The sequence below is a fragment of the Apostichopus japonicus genome, chromosome 12 (genome assembly GCF_037975245.1).
Source record: "Apostichopus japonicus isolate 1M-3 chromosome 12, ASM3797524v1, whole genome shotgun sequence".
NCBI lineage: Eukaryota > Metazoa > Echinodermata > Holothuroidea > Aspidochirotida > Stichopodidae > Apostichopus > Apostichopus japonicus.
Genome location: NC_092572.1, coordinates 23,057,106 through 23,077,086, shown reverse-complemented (window position 1 = coordinate 23,077,086; position 19,981 = coordinate 23,057,106). Strand labels below are relative to the sequence as shown.

Here is a 19,981-nt window from a genome sequence, read left to right as displayed (position 1 = left end):
TTTTACTACAAGCAGATAATGTACACTTATATATAATAAATGGAAATAAGATAAAACAGGAACAAGAAGGGAAAACAAACTTAACATGACATATTTTGTGTATCCATTATTCATTAGAGAACAACTGAGGAAACTATGAAGAAAGATATATGTGTAATTTCCACATTTAGTTAAATAAGATTATGTAAGGAAGTTTTCCTCATAGCTTGCACAGCATCTGCCTTTGTTTAACTGTAAACAAGAGACAAAATATTATTAATAGGATTTCAAACTTGTCAACATTATCAGACATAGCTTCATTTCGACATATTAAATATGAAACATTAAAAAGTGTAAGAGGTAGATACCTGTTCTGGGACTGCATGATAGTCTTGCGTCAAACCATGCTCAACAACTAAACGAACAGAAAAACAATCACACACAACAAACAGAAAAAAACAACAGTTACCGAATGAAGATATTAATCGAAACAAAACCAGAAACAAATACTTCAACACACCGTTGTCGATGATACAACATATATTTCTGTTCAAATAGAAAAATATTTTGGTAGTCATTCACATCTGCAAGTGACCTCTATTTATTTCTAGATTTGCTAAAATAGAATATCGCATTTCTTCACTAATAGGCTTGGTACGCTTCAGTCCATATTATTTGCTAAAGTTGAACGAATCGACACATATTTTGTCAATTTTCTTTCTCGTACCTCCAAGCCCGCCTGTTCTAGGATTAACCGCAATATTATTCAGGTTAAGCTGTTTGAGGTGATGTTACCAAATGTCCGCAATATTTAGTTTAAGTAATATAAGAACCTAAGATGCATGTTCAGAGCACTCTTGTGTTCCGCTTTGTGTTTACAAATATCAGCTTAGTCTTAGCCTTTGGTCGGAAATGAGGTCATAATGTGTCAGAGTTAACGTCAACGAAATTATTTATTAAACAATTTGACTTACCGAAGACTAACACAAGCGCTTCCAATATATAAGGTATTAACAAAGATATGATCTTCAAAGTTGTTTAATTTTGTTTTAGAGTAGTGATTGTATTTCTGTAATAAATACCAATACATAGATTAAAACTAACAAACCTGCCTTTAAATACTAACATTTACCGTCACTGGTACTGTTCTGTTTAGAAAAAAAAGTGAGAACGTCATGTTACAATATACAGTTACGGGGGGGGGGGTGGGGGTGGGAGGGGGTAGAATGGGGAGGGGTGGATTGTGCGGTGAAGGCCGATGGTGGGATGTGAAAATGCTATATAGGTGAATCTACAGCCGATAAGAAAAAATCACAAATATGTAAGTGTAATAACCTTGTTGATTTTATAGGGTTTTACGACAAGCAGATGATGTGCATATTATATATAATAAATGGAAAGAGACAAAACAGGAACAGAAGGGAAAACAAGTTCAATATGACATATTTTCTGTATCTATTATTCACTAGAGAACAACGGAGGTAAATAGGAAGAAACTTAAATGTTTAATTTCCACATTATTTAAATAAGATTATGTAAGGAAGTTTTCCTCATAGCTTGCAAAGTATCTGCCTTTGTTTAACTGTGAACAAGAGACAAAGTATTATTAATAGGATTTCAAACTTGTCAACATTATCAGACATAGCTTCATTTCGACATATTAAATATGAAACATTAAAAAGTGTAAGAGGTAGATACCTGTTCTGGGACTGCATGAGAGTCTTGCGTCAAACCATGCTCAACAACTAAACGAACAAAAAAACAGTCACACACAACAAACAGAAAAACTACAGTTACCGAATGAAGATATTAATCGAAACAAAACCAGAAACAAATACTTCAACACACCGTTGTCGATGATACAACTTATATTTGTGTTCAAAAATAAAAACATTTTGGTAGTCATTCACATCTGCAAGTGACCTCTATTTATTTCTAGATTTGCTAAAATAGAATATCGCATTTCTTCAGTAATAGGCTTGGTACGCTCCAGTCCATATTATTTGCTAAAGTTGAACGAATCGACACATATTTTGTCAATTTTCTTTCTCGTACCTCCAAGCCCGTCTGTTCTAGGATTAACCGCAATAGTATTCAGGTTAAGCTGTTTGAGGTGATGTTACCAAATGTCCCCAATATTTAGTTTAAGTAATATAAGAACCTAAGATGCATGTTCAGAGCACTCTTGTGTTCCGCTTTGTGTTTACAAATATCAGCTTAGTCTTAGCCTTTGGTCGGAAATGAGGTCATAATGTGTCAGAGTTAACGTCAACGAAATTATTTATTAAACAATTTGACTTACCGAAGACTAACACAAGCGCTTCCAATATATAAGGTATTAACAAAGATATGATCTTCAAAGTTGTTTAATTTTGTTTTAGAGTAGTGATTGTATTTCTGTAATAAATACCAATGCATAGATTAAAACTAACAAACCTGCCTTTAAATACTAACATTTACTCTCACTGGTACTGTTCTGTTTAAAAAAAAAAGTGAGAACGTCATGTTACAATATACAGTTACGGGGGGGGGGGGGGTGGGAGGGGGTAGAATGGGGGAGGGGTGGATTGTGCGGTGAAGGCCGATGGTGGGATGTGAAAATGCTATATAGGTGAATCTACAGCCGATAAGAAAAAATCACAAATATGTAAGTGTAATAACCTTGTTGATTTTATCGGGTTTTACGACAAGCAGATAATGTGCATATTATATATAATAAATGGAAAGAGACAAAACAGGAACAGAGGGAACAAAAGCTCAACATTACATATTTTCTGTATCTATTATTCACTAAAGAACAACGGAGGTAAATAGGAAGAAACTTAAATGTGTAATTTCCACATTTAGTTAAATAAGATTATGTAAGGAAGTTTTCCTCATAGCTTGCAAAGTATCTGCCTTTGTTAACTGTAAACAAGAGACAAAATATTATTAATAGGATTTCAAACTTGTCAACATTAACAGACATAGCTTCATTTCGACATATTAAATATGAAACATTAAAAAGTGTAAGAGGTAGATACCTGTTCTGGGACTTCATGAGAGTCTTGCGTCAAACCATGCTCAAAAACTAAACGAACAGAAAAACAATCACACACAACAAACAGAAAAACAACAGTTACCGAATGAAGATATTAATCGAAACAAAACCAGAAACAAATACTTCAACACACCGTTGTCGATGATACAACATATATTTGTGTTCGAAAATAAAAACATTTTGGTAGTCATTTACATCTGCAAGTGACCTCTATTTATTTCTAGATTTGCTAAAATAGAATATCGCATTTCTTCAGTAATAGGCTTGGTACGCTCCAGTCCATATTATTTGCTAAAGTTAAACGAATCGACACATATTTTGTCAATTTTCTTTCTCGTACCTCCAAGCCCGTCTGTTCTAGGATTAACCGCAATAGTATTCAGGTTAAGCTGTTTGAGGTGATGTTACCAAATGTCCCCAATATTTAGTTTAAGTAATATAAGAACCTAAGATGCATGTTCAGAGCACTCTTGTGTTCCGCTTTGTGTTTACAAATATCAGCTTAGTCTTAGCCTTTGGTCGGAAATGAGGTCATAATGTGTCAGAGTTAACGTCAACGAAATTATTTATTAAACAATTTGACTTACCGAAGACTAACACAAGCGCTTCCAATATATAAGGTATTAACAAAGATATGATCTTCAAAGTTGTTTAATTTTGTTTTAGAGTAGTGATTGTATTTCTGTAATAAATACCAATGCATAGATTAAAACTAACAAACCTGCCTTTAAATACTAACATTTACTCTCACTGGTACTGTTCTGTTTAAAAAAAAAAGTGAGAACGTCATGTTACAATATACAGTTACGGGGGGGGGGGGTGGGAGGGGGTAGAATGGGGGAGGGGTGGATTGTGCGGTGAAGGCCGATGGTGGGATGTGAAAATGCTATATAGGTGAATCTACAGCCGATAAGAAAAAATCACAAATATGTAAGTGTAATAACCTTGTTGATTTTATCGGGTTTTACGACAAGCAGATGATGTGCATATTATATATAATAAATGGAAAGAGACAAAACAGGAACAGAGGGAACAAAAGCTCAACATTACATATTTTCTGTATCTATTATTCACTAAAGAACAACGGAAGTAAATAGGAAGAAACTTAAATATGTAATTTCCACATTTAGTTAAATAAGATTATGTAAGGAAGTTTTCCTCATAGTTTGCAAAGTATCTGCCTTTGTATAATTGACGCCCTAAGAATAAAACAAAACGCAACATAATAGTAATAGTATATCAACATTATCAGGCATAAATTCATTTAAACAAATTAAATATGATAAATTAGAAAGTTTAAGAGGTTGATACCTGTTGTGGGACTTCTTGATAGTGTTGTTTGCGGCAACGCTTTTGATTAAAATATTTACCTGAACGAACAGAAAAACAAACAGAAAAAACAACAGTTAACGAATGAAACAAAAATGAAACAAAATAGTGAATTAATATTTCAACACACCGTTGTCGATGATACAACATATATTTCTGTTCAAAAATAAAAATATTTTGGTAGTCATTCACATCTGCAAGTGACCTCTATTTATTTCTAGATTTGCTAAAATAGAATATCGCATTTCTTCAGTAATAGGCTTGGTACGCTCCAGTCCATATTATTTGCTAAAGTTGAACGAATCGACACATATTTTGTCAATTTTCTTTCTCGTACCTCCAAGCCCGCCTGTTCTAGGATTAACCGCAATAGTATTCAGGTTAAGCTGTTTGAGGTGATGTTACCAAATGTCCCCAATATTTAGTTTAAGTAATATATATAAGAACCTAAGATGCATGTTCAGAGCACTCTTGTGTTCCGCTTTGTGTTTACAAATATCAGCTTAGTCTTAGCCTTTGGTCGGAAATGAGGTCATAATGTGTCAGAGTTAACGCCAACGAAATTATTTGTTAAACAATTTGACTTACCGAAGACTAACACAAGCGCTTCCAAAATTATCATAAAGATCCCGACAATGCCAATGACAATCGAATTGACATGCGATTCTGGTGGAGTTTGCCCAGACTCCTCGCTCGAGCAATTCACTGGTATGAGAAAAAAAAGTTAATATTTTCCTACCGTCAGAAATACACTAACGCCTTTAGTGTTAAGAACTTGAGAACTCATTTGGAACAAATTTGATGTGCACGTAACCTACCTCTAAGAAGGATTGTTTGATGTGATGAATGGAAAATGCTTTCTGTCGGACCATATGCAGAACACTTCAGTATATTCAGTTCGTTGCATTGTACTTTGGTGGTAAGTGTATATTCCGTTGATAAAGTACTATCAAATAGTTTTGATACCGTGGTACTTTGCTTTTGTCCAGAGAGAGTCACACGGCTATCATCAGTTACAATCCACTCCAAAGTAACTGGAGGCCGAACACCAGATACAGAACAAGTTAATGTACCATTACCAGACGATTCAATGATGCATTGCCGGTCGTATACTGAAGGACACTCGGCAACCACAACATGCGATGGTGAAGGAGGAACTGGAACAAAGGAATACTATTTTATACACAATTCATGATTACTGATGGTTCACATTGATACAATTGTTTAATGTCGCAACGAAACAAGCATCCTGCAAGATTACTGAAGACTTAACAAAAAGACCTTGAACCTATAAAAACGTCGAATTTATCGGACGCAAAATTTAGCAACGAAATGCTCTTGATTCATAATATATTTACAATCATATGCAAGGATATTACACGGCTTTGTCAAAGTTATCTGTAATTGGCAGAGTGTTTGATATTTTTCTATTCTTCATTATTATTTTATACCAATTAATAGCTTTTGACCTTGCTTTTAAGTTTCGTATCTGGTACTCTTCAGCACGCACACAATGCAATATTATTCGTAATTGCTGTCTAGAAATGTGAGAAGTATACGCACCTATAATCGTTAGATTCCAAGCTGTCAGAATGTCATTAGCTGTAGATTCATTAGTGAAGCAGACATATTCCCCCTCGTGACTTAGTTTAACAACAGGAGCTACAAGAGTACCATTTGTATACAATATAAAGTCTCCTAAAAAATTTTCAAACACTTTGCTCTTGCCTCCTTGTAAAATTGCTAACGTTTCGTATTTTTCACCTCTTAACTTCACCTTCCATAACAGTGTTTTTGGTTTGTCTAAGCTACAAGTGAAGTTTGCTAAGCCATTGATTTTGTAGTAAGTGACATAACTTTTCACTTTCGTTTTGACAGAAAACGTGTCTACAAGACCCTCAGTTGACATGAAATTTGCTTTACTTTCTAAGGCGGCTTCGCAAACAAAAGAAACAAGTAAGTTGTTGCTATATCCAAGAAAGTCCAGGTGTGAAAAAACATTCATTGTTCTATTGTCGTTATGATTTAACTCGGTTTCTATCGTTGTTGAAATAAGTTCTAGGCCTTCGTCAGTCTGCTTGAACCATTGTAACCAAGCATGTGGCCTAGAACCTCTCAATGAGCAGGTTAAAGTACTGGTACTTGATGCCTGTATTAAGCAAATATCCTCGACACTACATCCTTCAATTTTTGGCCTTCTGTCAATCGGAGTGACTGTAAAGGCAAAAAAAAAAAAAAAACGAAAAGTCTAGATGTGTGAAGAAAATTCAATCGCTCATTTGGACTCTCTTCCTGCCTCTCGCTCTCTACGTGGACGACGTTTTCCTCTACTATGTATATGTGAAGGCCTTACCTACCGTGCGGTATGCATGTATTTGCATTCTCCGATTACTTTTTATTATATGCAATCAATTTTAATGTTTAAAACAATAATCACAAAGGCCGTGCGAAATACTCCATTTTTAACTAGTAATGATACTATTCTCTCGGGCTGAATCTGTTGAGGATTATTTTATATCATTTTAGTCCCATTTTGGGAGAAGTGAACCGTTTTTGTTGTGTTTCTTGGGGTGTGGCGTAGCATGGAGACGTGCAGCAATGTAAATTTGCCTTCAATTTATTGCTTATATTCACCTAAGCCCATCCATGGGATGGGCTTAGTAAATGTACATATGCGGCACTTCTAAACGCCCGGATATGTCACTCTCGGGCGATCTCTACTGAGGAAAGGATTTCACTGGAATTCTCACCGGCAGAGGATCTAATAATTTTTTTCATTTTTTACAGTACTTTTCACGTCACTGTCTGGGGTTCTTTCTCCTGAATTTAGATCGGTATGGTACCCTCTTTAGTCATTTCGTCGATTGGTATCTGATTTGGTTATTATCACGTAAATTTGGCAGGTGGAGCCACTTACAATCATGCAACATGGGAAGATCATCTTTCAAGAGGTTAACATAAAAAAGATCAATTTTGGGACGACTAGCTCTTTTGAGACTGCAGAGACTGGCCGAGCACGGTTTCGAATATTAAGCGATCAAAGTGACCATTGCTATAATTGCATCTGTATACTTATACGCATGGGAATAATGTTGGGTTGTGTACACTTTGATTGGCTTTGAGTACAAGGCTGCAGCATTTTCATATTGTTCATGGCCTCTGCTAGATAGATTGAAGCAGATAAATATATATCAGAAAGAAAAATTTATCTAATTCACATAACAGAACCATAACTGTGTCAGGAGGCGTTACCCCCTGCAGCTGTAGCGTTCAGAGACTTCGCGATTAAAGCACGACAATACATGTCAGAGAGAGGGGGGCAGTCCAGCCCTGGTGGGGGATGGGGTTGGGTGTGATGAATTAAGCTGAAAAATGTCACTTTTCAGAATAATTTAAGCAGAAAAGTACATTTGAGAGAACTTTTGATTGGTATGTATTGGAAAGCCTAGTAGGGTCCAGGTAACGGAGCCAATGGAAGTTATTTATAGCATGTTGAGATATTCCTTCCTTTTTTGTGTACTATTTTCCAGGAGGAGCGGGAAAGGGCGAAAGCCCATGAAAGTAGGCTATAAAAGTCATGAAAGTGTTTAGGATTAACATTGTGTAAAATGTGCCCTGGTAAGCGAAAATGCTAGCAACACATTTTGCACTTTGTGTAAGTCGGAATAGGCACAGCTACAACAAGTTACTACTAAACCAGGTAGCATGTGTAAATCATTGAAAATAACACCTGATTTCCAACAGGCAGACTACGTCTGAGGCAGATTAACCTAAAAAAATATTAATATCGAAGTAACTGTAACAGTCATCTACCTTAGATACTTCTTGGAAGCTCCACCTTACTTTCAAATTTCCACCCGAGTTGCATTTGATAGGGGTTGGGGCGTTGTAGAGGTGGATTTTGTTTGGTCTATGTCGTTAATCTCTGAATCATTTATTGTTCCTATTCTATTGAACCTCTCTTTTTTAGTTGTGTAATAAATCCACCAGTGTTGTAAAGTACCTTACTTCCGACTCATACTCGAATATTTTTAAACCTAACAGATATAAAGATGAAGACGAATTAATAGTAAATCAGTTAATACCATGGCGGAAGACTTGATTTTAGTTCAGTAAGCTGAAATATAATTAAAACACTTCAGGTATGCCAATTATGTTTATCTTACCCGTAACAGTCAGTGAAACACTGAAGACATTATATAATCCCTCTTGGTCGAAGTATAAGACTTTGTACGATCTGTCGTGATCCATAGAAACATTATATATGATTAAAGATCCGTTGGAGAACAAACTATACTCTCCACTGTCGTAGCCAACACCGCCTGTCACATTTTTTCCGCTGGTGATAATCGGTATAGAGTCATCATTTGACGCATCGTCATACCAGAATATCTCCTTGAAATTAGGTGGAAATTGGCACATTATGTACCCCTCTTGGTTTATTTCAGCATACTGGGGGGTGTAGCAGCCGGTCCACCACTGGTCTCTTCCTATGTAATATAAACATTATTCCATGGAAATTTTGCCCCGCGATATAAACAAAGCATTCATAAAATAAAAAGTAAAAAACCAAAACACCAATATAATTGCCATTGGCACCACCATCATAACCGCCAAACAACCACTGTCACCCACACCGTTACCGTTATCATAGAGTAAAGTTACTAAACGGGCCTTTTAAAATTCTTGTGCTCTGAAGTTGTGAATATAGAATATGACATGGGATAAAATACTGCACGTCAACTGTATACGCGAATCTTCAAAATAGGTATTTTTTTTAAGCGAGGTTTTAAATTTTAAATACATTGAGGGTATTAATTCTGTAACTAAGCCATTGACTACAATGTACAGTACATCGGTGGCGGGATTACAGAGGGGGGGGGGGGTGGGAGGGCAAGAGGGGGCTCCCCCACTATTTAACCACTTAGGTCATCACACAGCCTATAAAATAGATCAGCCAATTGTGACGATTCTTATTTCAATTCGTAATGCACTAGTCTAGTACTAGCATACTACTACTAGTACCAATGTGACAGGGTCATATAGGCACATTGCCTTCAAGATCTCCAGCTTGGCTGTATTGAACATTAGGAAAACACTAGCATAGACATGGAAAAAGTTGTCACCCGGTTTGCCACTTATATGAGAGTGTCAGCGGGCGCCGTCCAGCACTTCATTGTCGATAACCACGACCATTTATTACTTTTTATGCTGATGGCATAGTTAAATTGCCAATGAATATATTTTTGCTATTTGTTTTTGTGTGACTTTTACACTCATTCACTGTCAAACCCCAACGTGCCGGGACAGTGCTGGGAGAAACCTAAAAATAATGCCACTGGGCTTTATAAAATAACAACTCTAAGTCTGTACAATAATAAAATAAATCAACCCGGCATGGGACGACTCTCTTAACAGAATTAATACATTCAGATGATAAATGTTCTTGTAACAACCAATAAATACGCGATTTGGGATCGAAAAAAGCACTTTCTGTTTTTCAAGTGGCTCTCAAAATACTCGAAAGTTTACATTTTACAAATGACTTTACAATTTGTATTCAAATTTTGATTACACCATATATAACATGGAGGAATACATCTTAATTGTTCTGTGAGTAAACATTCGGTACGGTTTGTCAGATATTCTTGCTGTTTATTCTAGTATACAAAACTAAAACATACCTTGAACAGTTTCCGGGATCCATAGGAAAAGAAACAGAATGAAAGCAAGACGCTCCATACCTGACGGGAAAAGCACAGGTTACTGTGAGAATTTTCCAAAAGTGTTGCCTTGTGTCATCAGTAATATATGCTACATAGTAAGGGTAATACATTATAAGCTTTTGTAAAACGTAAACTTTATTAATAACTTTATTAATAAGCTTATTTCGTCCTGTTAGTCTTAGAACTGTCTTATGGAGATTAGGATACCGTCTTTTCTATTTTGCTGTCGCCAAGCCGTTTTTGGTCGTCATCTGAATTCCTCCGTAGCTTGCAGGAAAACTGCCAATCTAAACATAAATTTAATAAAGGTCACATAAACAGTGAATATGATTCAAAATCATTTTTAAGTGTTATCATGAATATTTATGGATTCTGTGAAGACTATGGGTGAAAGGTTAATATTTTACTGAAGAAATATTGTCATATTGTAACTAGCAAGTTACTACCTGCGACAGCGCGTGCTAACGTAAATACAAAATAACGATGAACGATAGTACCATATTTATATTATGAGGGTTAAAACTTGAGGCAAAGTAAGTTTGGCTTAAGATGAAGCCAATGTTAAGTAGCAACTATTCATATATATGGTATAAAAAACAACACTTACTGCTTAAAATTGTGCTTCATCTTATCACAACAGCCTTCAGTAGTTCAATGTTACTCCCAGTCAAGTTCTGAATTGTGATTAGTTTTGCAAAGGAGCGCAAAGTTCAATGATAGATTTATTGATAAGCTGATCAGGCTATAACATTTTTCAGAGACGCATCATTGAGTCACTTAAAGTGATAGAGCACCTCGTAAGCAATATATTGCTTGTACAAATATCGACATACACTCCGTTTTGTAGTGAATTCATACTGCAAGAGATCTCATTTCATTATTTCGGTATGTATTTACTTATAACAATGTTTCTATATTCCATTCTATTAATAAATTGAGTAAAATTGAATATCAGCGAAAGGAAAGTGGATAGAAAGAGAGCAGATTGTGATCAAAAATAAATTTGTTTTAAAATTCGGCAAATGTCATCATCTCCTACGTTACCTTGCGCAATCTAAACAGAAGAGAAGAAAGCAGACGCCCGTTATATACGCGTTTGCCTAATAGTCTCACAAAGGTATCGAGGTAAAGTGACTGATCATCTTTAAGCAGAAATACGTTATTGTGTGTACAGTGTGATAAAGTGATATTAACAACCCTTGTTCAATCTTTCGATTTGAGCAATGAGATTTCAACAATGCATTAACAAACTTGGCATTGATTTATCTGTGGGTGCCTAGTTAAATATTTATGGAAACTTTTATGGCCACCGCTGCTCAATGATCAGATTTAAGATACAGAGAGTCAATCAAAGTCCATTGGAAGGTTATCCAACTCTAGCAGCTAACTGAACCAACGCCCAAACGTTTCCGCGCAATTGGACTTTTATCAATTAATGCCATAAAACACTTTGTCTGCAAACGCCGAAGAACGAACAGCAGCATACCAATGCCAGTATTGCTAATTATTGTTGAAAAAGCAGCATAAATTGAAAAAGATCCCATTGCGCAAAGTGCGGAAGCTTTGTCGTGTATAGGGATTATACTGGGATGTTTACACTCAAAACTTCAATAAAAAATGAGCGAAAGGGAGAAGGCTCCAGTGGAGTCACGAAGCCTGCTAACTTATTTTCAGTTTATTTAAAGCCGTATCTCCCAATACCATGCGAATTCATTTTTTTCACAAAAGATGAAAACAAAATTCTCTATAAAGGCTAAATGTTCTATGTATCGGTCGTTTGCAGAAAATGTAATGAAATGAATGATGACTGTACGAAAAATGTATAGCCGAAAATTCAAACCTGTCAACATGAACTTAAAAACGGTGTCATATGATTCTACGTGTATAAAGATTTAACATCTTTGGCTTCTCATCCTTTATCTCTACCAATTAATGAAGCATTTAATAATATTTGAGGCATAGTTCTGTGAAATTTTTATTTAAAATTTAATCAAAAATTTTTATATACGGAGAAACCTTATGATATGATTGTCGTTACATCAAGTGAGTCCGATCACATCGAAAGGGTGACATTATTTATTCCAACGTAAGATGCAGCAAAAAATATGCAGTTTAGTACCTAAAACAGACCTCCTCACGAATCATGACAAAGTAGCAAACTGCATTATTTCAATTCAAACCTTTGAAGTTTTACTTCAATATTAAACTTCAAGACCGGTTACTTTTAAATGATTGCTTAAAGAATTAAATAATGAAAAGGCTCTGTGAATTACTTGTTATTATTTATTTCGTTAGGCAGTTCAACATGCTGTGAGATTGTTGAATTATGCGACTTTAATGAAGGAATTTAGAATAAGATCGAACGTAGGGGGTTACAAGCGGTTTTCAAGGGGTTAATTGTTTAGTTGATATACCTTAAAAAGGTATATCATATACAATCATTGTGTATCTGCTAACTAAGCTCCGAGGAAACTGTCCCTGTCTCTTGCTGTCTCATTTCATTATCTGTGTTTAGCTAATACCATATATATGTTGTTCAGAATAAAAAATCATATAAAAGTCACCAGCTGCATCCTTATAACAGACATACGCAGAAGTAAATCTTAAAGTGGGCACCTGTATCGGAATATGTGAGAAGGTACTGTTGTTTGGCTTCTTGGGCTTTATGCGTAATAGCAGAAGAACTCCGTCAAGCGCGATAACAACGGTATGGTAACTTCACATGCAAAAGTCTTGTGCAAACTTTCGGTTTGAACAATGGGCAATTCAACGTTATCTTGGAAGATATTGACGTTGATTTATGTATCTTAAGCAGCAGATAATGTATACATAGGAATATTTTAAAATCGTCTTATTTACATTTCCAGAGTTTCGATCAACAAATACAGTCAAAGTCCATTGGAAGGTTATCAGACTCAAGCAGCTAAATAAACAAATGAGTTTTAAACTTAAATGCCAAGTATATTATACTGTTACCAGCTCCGGTTTACAACCGTTAGTCTTACTTTAGGTTACAGGAAAACTTGTCCATGTCAAAGATGTCTGTAAGAAATTGACATTTAATTTAACATTTAACATACAAGAACATATACGATCGTCGGTGACTGATTAATCGATCATTTCGTTAGAAATGTTCGAACATTATATCGTTAGTTTTTAAGGTTAAAGTAGCCATTCTGTTCCTTATGTTCAGTGCGACTTGTTGGTCGATGCAACCTTAAAGACCAACTATGGAGACTTTTCGATGAACATAAAATCCCACCATTTTGCATGTATGCAATCCTTAACTCACTTCAATTACATTGCTGTAATTAACTTTACCAATTTCGGACGTTAAATACGTGAACAATGGGGAAAAAGTCAGCTTTTTATGAAACCTATTTCAGACATTCCTGAAACATTCCGAAGACATCAGGTGACCATGTGACGTCACTGTTTGTATACCTCACTCACAACAATACTTTTAGTGCGTAAAGTTGTATACTTGAGCTGCCAAAAACATCAACGATATTACTCCTTTTCCTCCGAAATGCCACAATTCTGTGTTGTTGGAGGTTGCAGTTATACCTCATCCAACAAAAGCATCAGCTTTTTTAGATTTCCGAGTAAAAGAACCGACGTAAAACACCGCAGACTTGGGATCAATTTTTTGAGATCCACGCGGAAAGATTTTTCAGTCCACATGCATGACCCTAGCTCTGTGTATGCTGCAAATGTCTCATTCTGCGAAAATTATTTACTGTCGATAGCTGTGTCAGACATTGCAAATATGAAATTGACCCTTTTAAGTCTCCTCGTAAACAAGCTCTGGACGTCCTTACATGTAACATTATATCACGCAATTGACAGTATAATATTTACTGTAAGAGATGACCGTGTATACCGTGCCTATAGGGTAGTATTGTTAGTATATGTAGTGAGTTGACTCACAGCATGTGTAAATAGTCATGTTAGGATTTTATCGCATTTATTTATTTCCTTTGTTGTATTCCAGTATCGTGAGTTCGTGATACATTGTGTTATATTGTCCGTTATGTTTATTCCGGCATCTGCATGGTCCAAGGAGTTGAATAAAAACGGTTCTATGTAGCGATCGGACGTTTTATTTCGTTAGTGACTGTCTTGTGATTGTGGGATGTAACTGGTCAAGGCCTGTTTCAACTAGACCTAACTCTATGGAATTACACAGAGTCACGGTAGTATTTCGCCCAGGATTGAACGAGAAACGTGGATTTGGATATTCACTGCTAAATTTTGTTTATTGAAAGGATACTTTTCTGTGTTTTTACTTTTGGATATTAAAACGAGTAAGTATACTATGTTCAGCTGAACCTTAGTCATGAATATACTACCCTGGTCGATTCGGGTCAGCGTCTTCTCGTGGATGTTCGATTATGTTAAGTGTCTTTTTGGTAATTTGTTGACAGTAAAGCCATTTTCCGTCACATATCACGCATGAGGCTTCTTTTAGGTCTATTCTTCTGTTGAGTTCACGGTGTCTTGCGATCAAATTGTATTACGGAATCGCCAAGCTGCTTGCATATTCTACAGTATGTTGTACCGTACGGACCTATTGACACTCCGCTATGTAAAAGATGCTTCCATTTGAGTGGAAATTTTGCTAATAAAATAACCAATTTAACTAAATTTTCTCCTTAAATTTGTCGTTAAACTATTTTTTTACCTTCGTGTGTTCTTGTTTTAAGCTAACAGCTTTTCAAACGCTCGAAATTGGAAGTGAAATACAGTACAATTGTTCGCTATCTGTGTATAAACAGTGCCTATATCAGCGTTTGATTTTCGCGGTATACAAACAATGACGTCACACGGTGACCAGAGGCTCCTTTGGGTCAATCTCTGTTTTCAGACATTCCAGAGGTTCATGTCACGTGACTACCCAAAGTGTCCATTTTCGTGGTCGTTTTTTGATGGGTTATAGTAGGTTTTCGAAGATTATTTTTTACACATGTTGATTATGGGTATGTAAACTCCCAAATTAATGGAAAATCCCAAAACAAATTTTTGTCTCCTAGTTGGTCTTTACGAGCGAATAACCCGGGAGAAATATCAAGACAAATATTATGTAAAAAACGAGATACAAAGTTTTACTTTTCATTTATCGTATAAAGTTTGCAACGACATGAGTGCATTCAGAAATAAGTGTGCGGTAATGCATGTTCGTATTATGAACAACCCTAATCGAAAATGAGACAGTGGTATCAATTATATCGACCCGAATATGGCATATAAATCATTTCACCAGCTCGAATGAAAATCCCGAACATGATCTAGTGCTTTAAAAGACTAACCGAAACTAACTTAATAAGTTGACATCACGTGACTCTACTAGTATCTCCTTCCCTAAATATGTACTTGAAAATATAATGAAATGTGTTTCACACCTTTGTTAGTGGGGCTACTTACAAAGAAACGACTTTTCCTCTGGACAAAATACTTTTGAATTTTCCCGTTCTAACGGCGCTCAACTCACCAAAAATATATACTAACATTTATACCGTAGCATGCCAAGTGCAGCCGGTCTAGCCAACTCGCGAACTCCTTCTGGACAAATTGCTTATGCAGCTTCCCACCGACACCGGTGTTGGGAGCCAGGAACTCACCTAAACAACGAGGTGGAGAGACTCCGGGTGGTCGTGGTCCCTGTTCCAGGTCGGAAGGGTCAGGAGGGACGGGAAGGGGAAGGAAGATTCTCGTCAGAAAAAACTCCGTCAGAAAGCCCAACAGCGGGCGGAACTATAACTGTGAGGCCAGAAGGGCACGATCAGGATAATCCGACAGCCGGGTACACGAGCCTTCTCCAGCGCCTTCCTCATCAGAGCATTCCCAGTCGAGGCCGGCGCGTCCATGGCCCACACTCCGGAGCTCGGGATACGAGCCACAAAACGGGGTAACTTGTTTTTGAGGGTGGATGCTAATCTCGGGGACGCCGGAAGTCATGAAGACCGCTAAGACGACCTGCGTACCAAGTGATCACTCTATCGGCGCCTCTAACGATCGTGAGATGGGGACCCTACACCACTGAAAGAGGTCCCAAGTCACTCTCCAGAGCGAAATGGATCTCGTCCACCAGCTCCTAAACGTTAATGTTGGTCATTATCAAACCCTCCGTTAGGGATGGGGACCCGGTCGGGAACGTCAAGCCTTTGAACAGGTTGGCTTCATTGTGGCCGGGAAGTAAATTCCAGTCGAAAACCTTAATGGATCATTGATAGGATCATATGGTCCCCTGTGAACCTGTTCCACTCGCCCGCAAACGACAGGCGCTCACCAGTCCCCACCAAGAATCCGGCAAAAGGAGGTCCGGGCTCGACGAATATTTTTTTTGCGAAAGGGATGATCCCTCCTCTGGCATCTACCGGTACCAGAACAGGGTCTAGTTTTTCGCATAATCCAGTAATCGAGTATCCAATAATGTCCGAACCGGGGAGGGGCGCCCATGAGTGCGCCGGCAGCAATGTCTTATAATCCCAAACAGCTGGAAGACGTTTCGCCGACGCACAGAAACCGTTCGGAGAGCCACACGTAAAAATTGGTCACTCGAACGGCGCATGAGGAGTGACAGTATTCGGGGCATTAGTTTGACCACAGAGGAATTTAGGGGCGCGGGGGTTAAAAGAAGCCTCTCCGAAATAGGTAGCTGAAGTGCTGAAATCTTAAGGCCAAACCGTGCCGCACGATCAAAACTCCTGAGGTCCCCTTCGGATTAGTGGGCCAAATGGAAACCAAACGACAAGCCGGCGCAGCGCCCTCCATCGCATTACTCATGCGAGCTTGTCCATGTCGGATCAGTCGATCCCATGCCCACTGGGCACAGGATGGGAGCGGATAAGGGTGTCGTATTGTTCTTGGCTAGCTCGTATTAGCCTGTCAAGGTCACGTGGTACGTTGACCAGACTCGGTCCACCAAGTGGGTATATCGATTCCAAACCATTTCGTCTACGTGTAGGGAAGGGGAGGCTGAGTTTGTGCCTCGTCCCCAAGAGCCCGAATTCTGAACCAAGATCATCTGGCGGACCGAGCTACAACGGGATGATCCTTAACGCCAAAGGTCACATGCAGCTAACGGACCAAATATTAGTAGTCCTCCTCCCAGAGGACGTCCCCAGACGGTTCTACTTTCGGGCCAGGAGGAGCAAGACGGTAACTGCCTGAGAGGCTAACAGCACTTCTAAATGCCCCCGCACGAGGGGGCTCCTGGGGGGAGACGAGGAGGAGCGTCGTTATTTCTGCAAGAACGAACGCTACCTGTGTCCGCAAAAGAGTCCGAGGGATGGACATCAATTTACGGTTCCCGGATCGGAGGAGCAGCTGTAACGGTAGAAAGGCCCCAATTTGGTGAGGTTGGTTCAAATGGTGGACGAGACACTACCTACGGACAAGCAGAGTCCACCCGAGAGTCCTGGCGAAGGGCTTCGACCAATTTCTTCAAAGCGATGAAGAGAACCAACAAGGGGTCCTCGGGCAGTTCATTTTAGTGGTGACGGGATGCACGTTCCCGTCTCCGATGGGAGTCCCGTTCGCTTGACGAGTTCTCAGAAGAGGAGGACTGCGCTCCATTTTCAGGTTTTCCTCCGCCTTCTTGAAGGGACCGGGTCTCTAGTTTCGGCAAGGTTATGGGAAGGATCCGGGTCTCTGGAAACAAGCAGAAGGTTGCTCCACCGGGTGTCGACCCGTGACGGCCCCTTTAGCGACCTAAGTTGATGGCAGATCCAATGGCTTCCTCTCCTCGTTTGTCGATACTGCAGATTGAAATTTGCGGGACGATGCTCCTGATTAAATGTACAACATAAATCATTAATTAGGCTACTTATTTTTCAAATCTCCATAAACTAGGTTTGCTGTTCAACTCTGCAAAAAAGTCTAGTCAGGCTTTTGATAGCTTCATCTTTGAAAGGCTTCCCATAAAGTGACGCCTGTGTACCACACATTATAATATCAAACATATACGTTTCTGGCTTCTATCTCTGGTGGATGGCAACCATTGTCACAACTGGACTAAAAGTATTAAACGATGGAAGTGAAACGAATCTCGTAGTCTTTTTGGGGCAGATAACATAAATGTTTGCACAGCATCATAATAGTTTCAAGATATTTCTTCATATTCAAATATTCATTTAAAACTTCTGTGTAATACACAGTTTAATTCTTCCTTAATAGTCTTAAGTTCACCCAAAGTACACTAAAGTTCACCAAAAATAAAGTCAATGAGTTTTTATGTACAGGTTAATGTAGGAGAAAGATCACTTCTGTTGTGTAACTGTTTTTTTTTCATTGTAGTAAAGTGGTAATGTATTATCAAAGTCCTGTTTATCTCATAGTTCACACCATGTCAGAATATATGCCAATAAAAGCACTTGATAGTTTAGGGTTGACATTACAAAGCATTTTGAATCATTTCTATTTATGGAGGAATGGAGCATTGATGGTGATTTATCTGATGTAAAATGTGAAGAAAAGGTTTAGAAGAGAAAAAATATGTCCAAAATTAACCATTTTTTATCCCTTTTTCTTCTCTCTACTCAGAGGAAAATGCTTTATGGTTCATGAGTTTTACTTTCCATAATAAAACATTGGAGGTATATCATTTCCTTCTTAGCCTGTCTAGAAACAATTCACTGTTATAGCTGCTGTTGGTTATGTGAGTGATCTTTACAGTTAAATTCAAAAACTGCAAATTTTGTGTCTCACAAAGTTTATGTGATTTATTCTGTGTTTTATTTTGACTGGTGTTTTTAGCCTAATTTATAGTACTGTGAGTTTGGTGCAGTAGCTTGGTAACAGGTTACATTGCCATAAACACTGTATATTGCAGATAATGGTGCACCATGGTCCTCAGTTAATATCTAATATGGTACTGTGTGTTGATGTCATGTATGTTCTTAACCTGCAATGTACTAGTGATGAAAACTTGTAAAGTTGTGTGCGTTTGGTGCAGTAGCTTGGCAACAGGTTACATTTCCATATAGGCCTACTGCATATTACAGATAATGGTGCACCAAGGTCCTCGGTTTAATATCTAATATGGTACTGTGTGTCGATGTCCTGTATGTTCTTAACCTGCAATGTACTGGTGAAGAAAACTCTTAAAGTTGTGTGCGTTTGGTGCATCTACATCAGGGTACTAAAATAGAGGTTATGAGCTTCACAGATAGCTTATAACCCAAACCAAAGTGCATATTAGTATATAGTATATGTGCATATTTCACGTGTTCCTTTCTGTGGAATCCATGCCTTAGTAATGCTGAATCACTAGGACATGTTGCATCATTCCAACTCACTATTACAGTACTGATGTGTCCACAGTGTATCTCCTGATGGATAGTCTCCCGATGTGTGACCTGATTAATTAACTTTGGCTGCTGCTTTGAATACAACGGTTCTGTATGCTACCTTGGTGTAAAAACGTAACCGTAACATCAGTTCCTACTAGTCAGTTCACAACCCATGGTACACTCACTAGGTCGGTTAGAGTGACTCTATAGTTTTCCCATACAGGAAACCAAAACACATTATCCTCCTGCCCTGTTATGGACTTCATTACAACAGGGGCATCTTCCATGTGACAGAAGTCATACAAATGACATTTATTTCACAGAGAAACTCGATTTTTTTCGGGTTGGCAAATCCGTATGAGAATGTTTTTAGCATTAAATCAACACAGACTATGACAACTATATGCTCTCTAAATAGTACTATCGTAAAAGATATTGATGTATCTGAGCAAATAATCAGCGACAGAGAGTGTAGTCTACAATATCTTTGAGCTAAACACAAAAATCCGTTTTCTTTGCACGCTGCTGATCTCAGCCAAGGACGAAAATATGGGGCAGAATTTTCATACGATCCTCATCTACCGTGTAGGCATTCAAGCAAACTCACCAAATAC

The 19,981-nt window shown here is 37.9% G+C and overlaps 1 protein-coding gene across 3 annotated transcripts; it reads right to left on the bottom strand.

The window, feature by feature from the left end:
* Positions 1–340: 340 nt before the first annotated feature.
* Positions 341–10,775, bottom strand: LOC139978006 (cell adhesion molecule CEACAM1-like). 3 transcript variants are annotated; one of them, XM_071987911.1, is made up of 8 exons: positions 10,682–10,775; positions 10,033–10,092; positions 8,515–8,838; positions 5,912–6,562; positions 5,167–5,505; positions 4,937–5,053; positions 4,331–4,389; positions 341–1,127 (listed from the first exon to the last, which is right to left on the bottom strand). In XM_071987911.1, exons 2-8 carry the CDS (start codon positions 10,088–10,090, stop codon positions 1,101–1,103), a joined length of 1,575 nt encoding a protein of 524 aa, XP_071844012.1. In that variant the 5' UTR covers positions 10,091–10,092; positions 10,682–10,775; the 3' UTR covers positions 341–1,100. The 3 variants fall into 3 exon arrangements, with proteins under 3 accessions (XP_071844012.1, XP_071844013.1, XP_071844011.1); XM_071987912.1 differs by lacking the exons at positions 341–1,127; positions 10,682–10,775 and adding exons at positions 3,360–3,780; positions 10,282–10,635; XM_071987910.1 differs by lacking the exon at positions 341–1,127 and adding an exon at positions 3,361–3,780.
* Between the last annotated feature and the right edge of the window lie 9,206 nt (positions 10,776–19,981).

Excerpts from the sequence above, each read along its gene's own strand:
- LOC139978006 (XM_071987911.1), bottom strand. The coding sequence starts at position 10,090 with ATGGAGCGTCTTGCTTTCATTCTGTTTCTTTTCCTATGGATCCCGGAA. Across the intron at positions 8,839-10,032 it reads GATCCCGGAAACTGTTCAAG|GAAGAGACCAGTGGTGGACC; the intron begins GTATGTTTTAGT and ends TATATTACATAG. Across the intron at positions 5,506-5,911 it reads TTGGAATCTAACGATTATAG|TTCCTCCTTCACCATCGCAT; the intron begins GTGCGTATACTT and ends CCTTTGTTCCAG.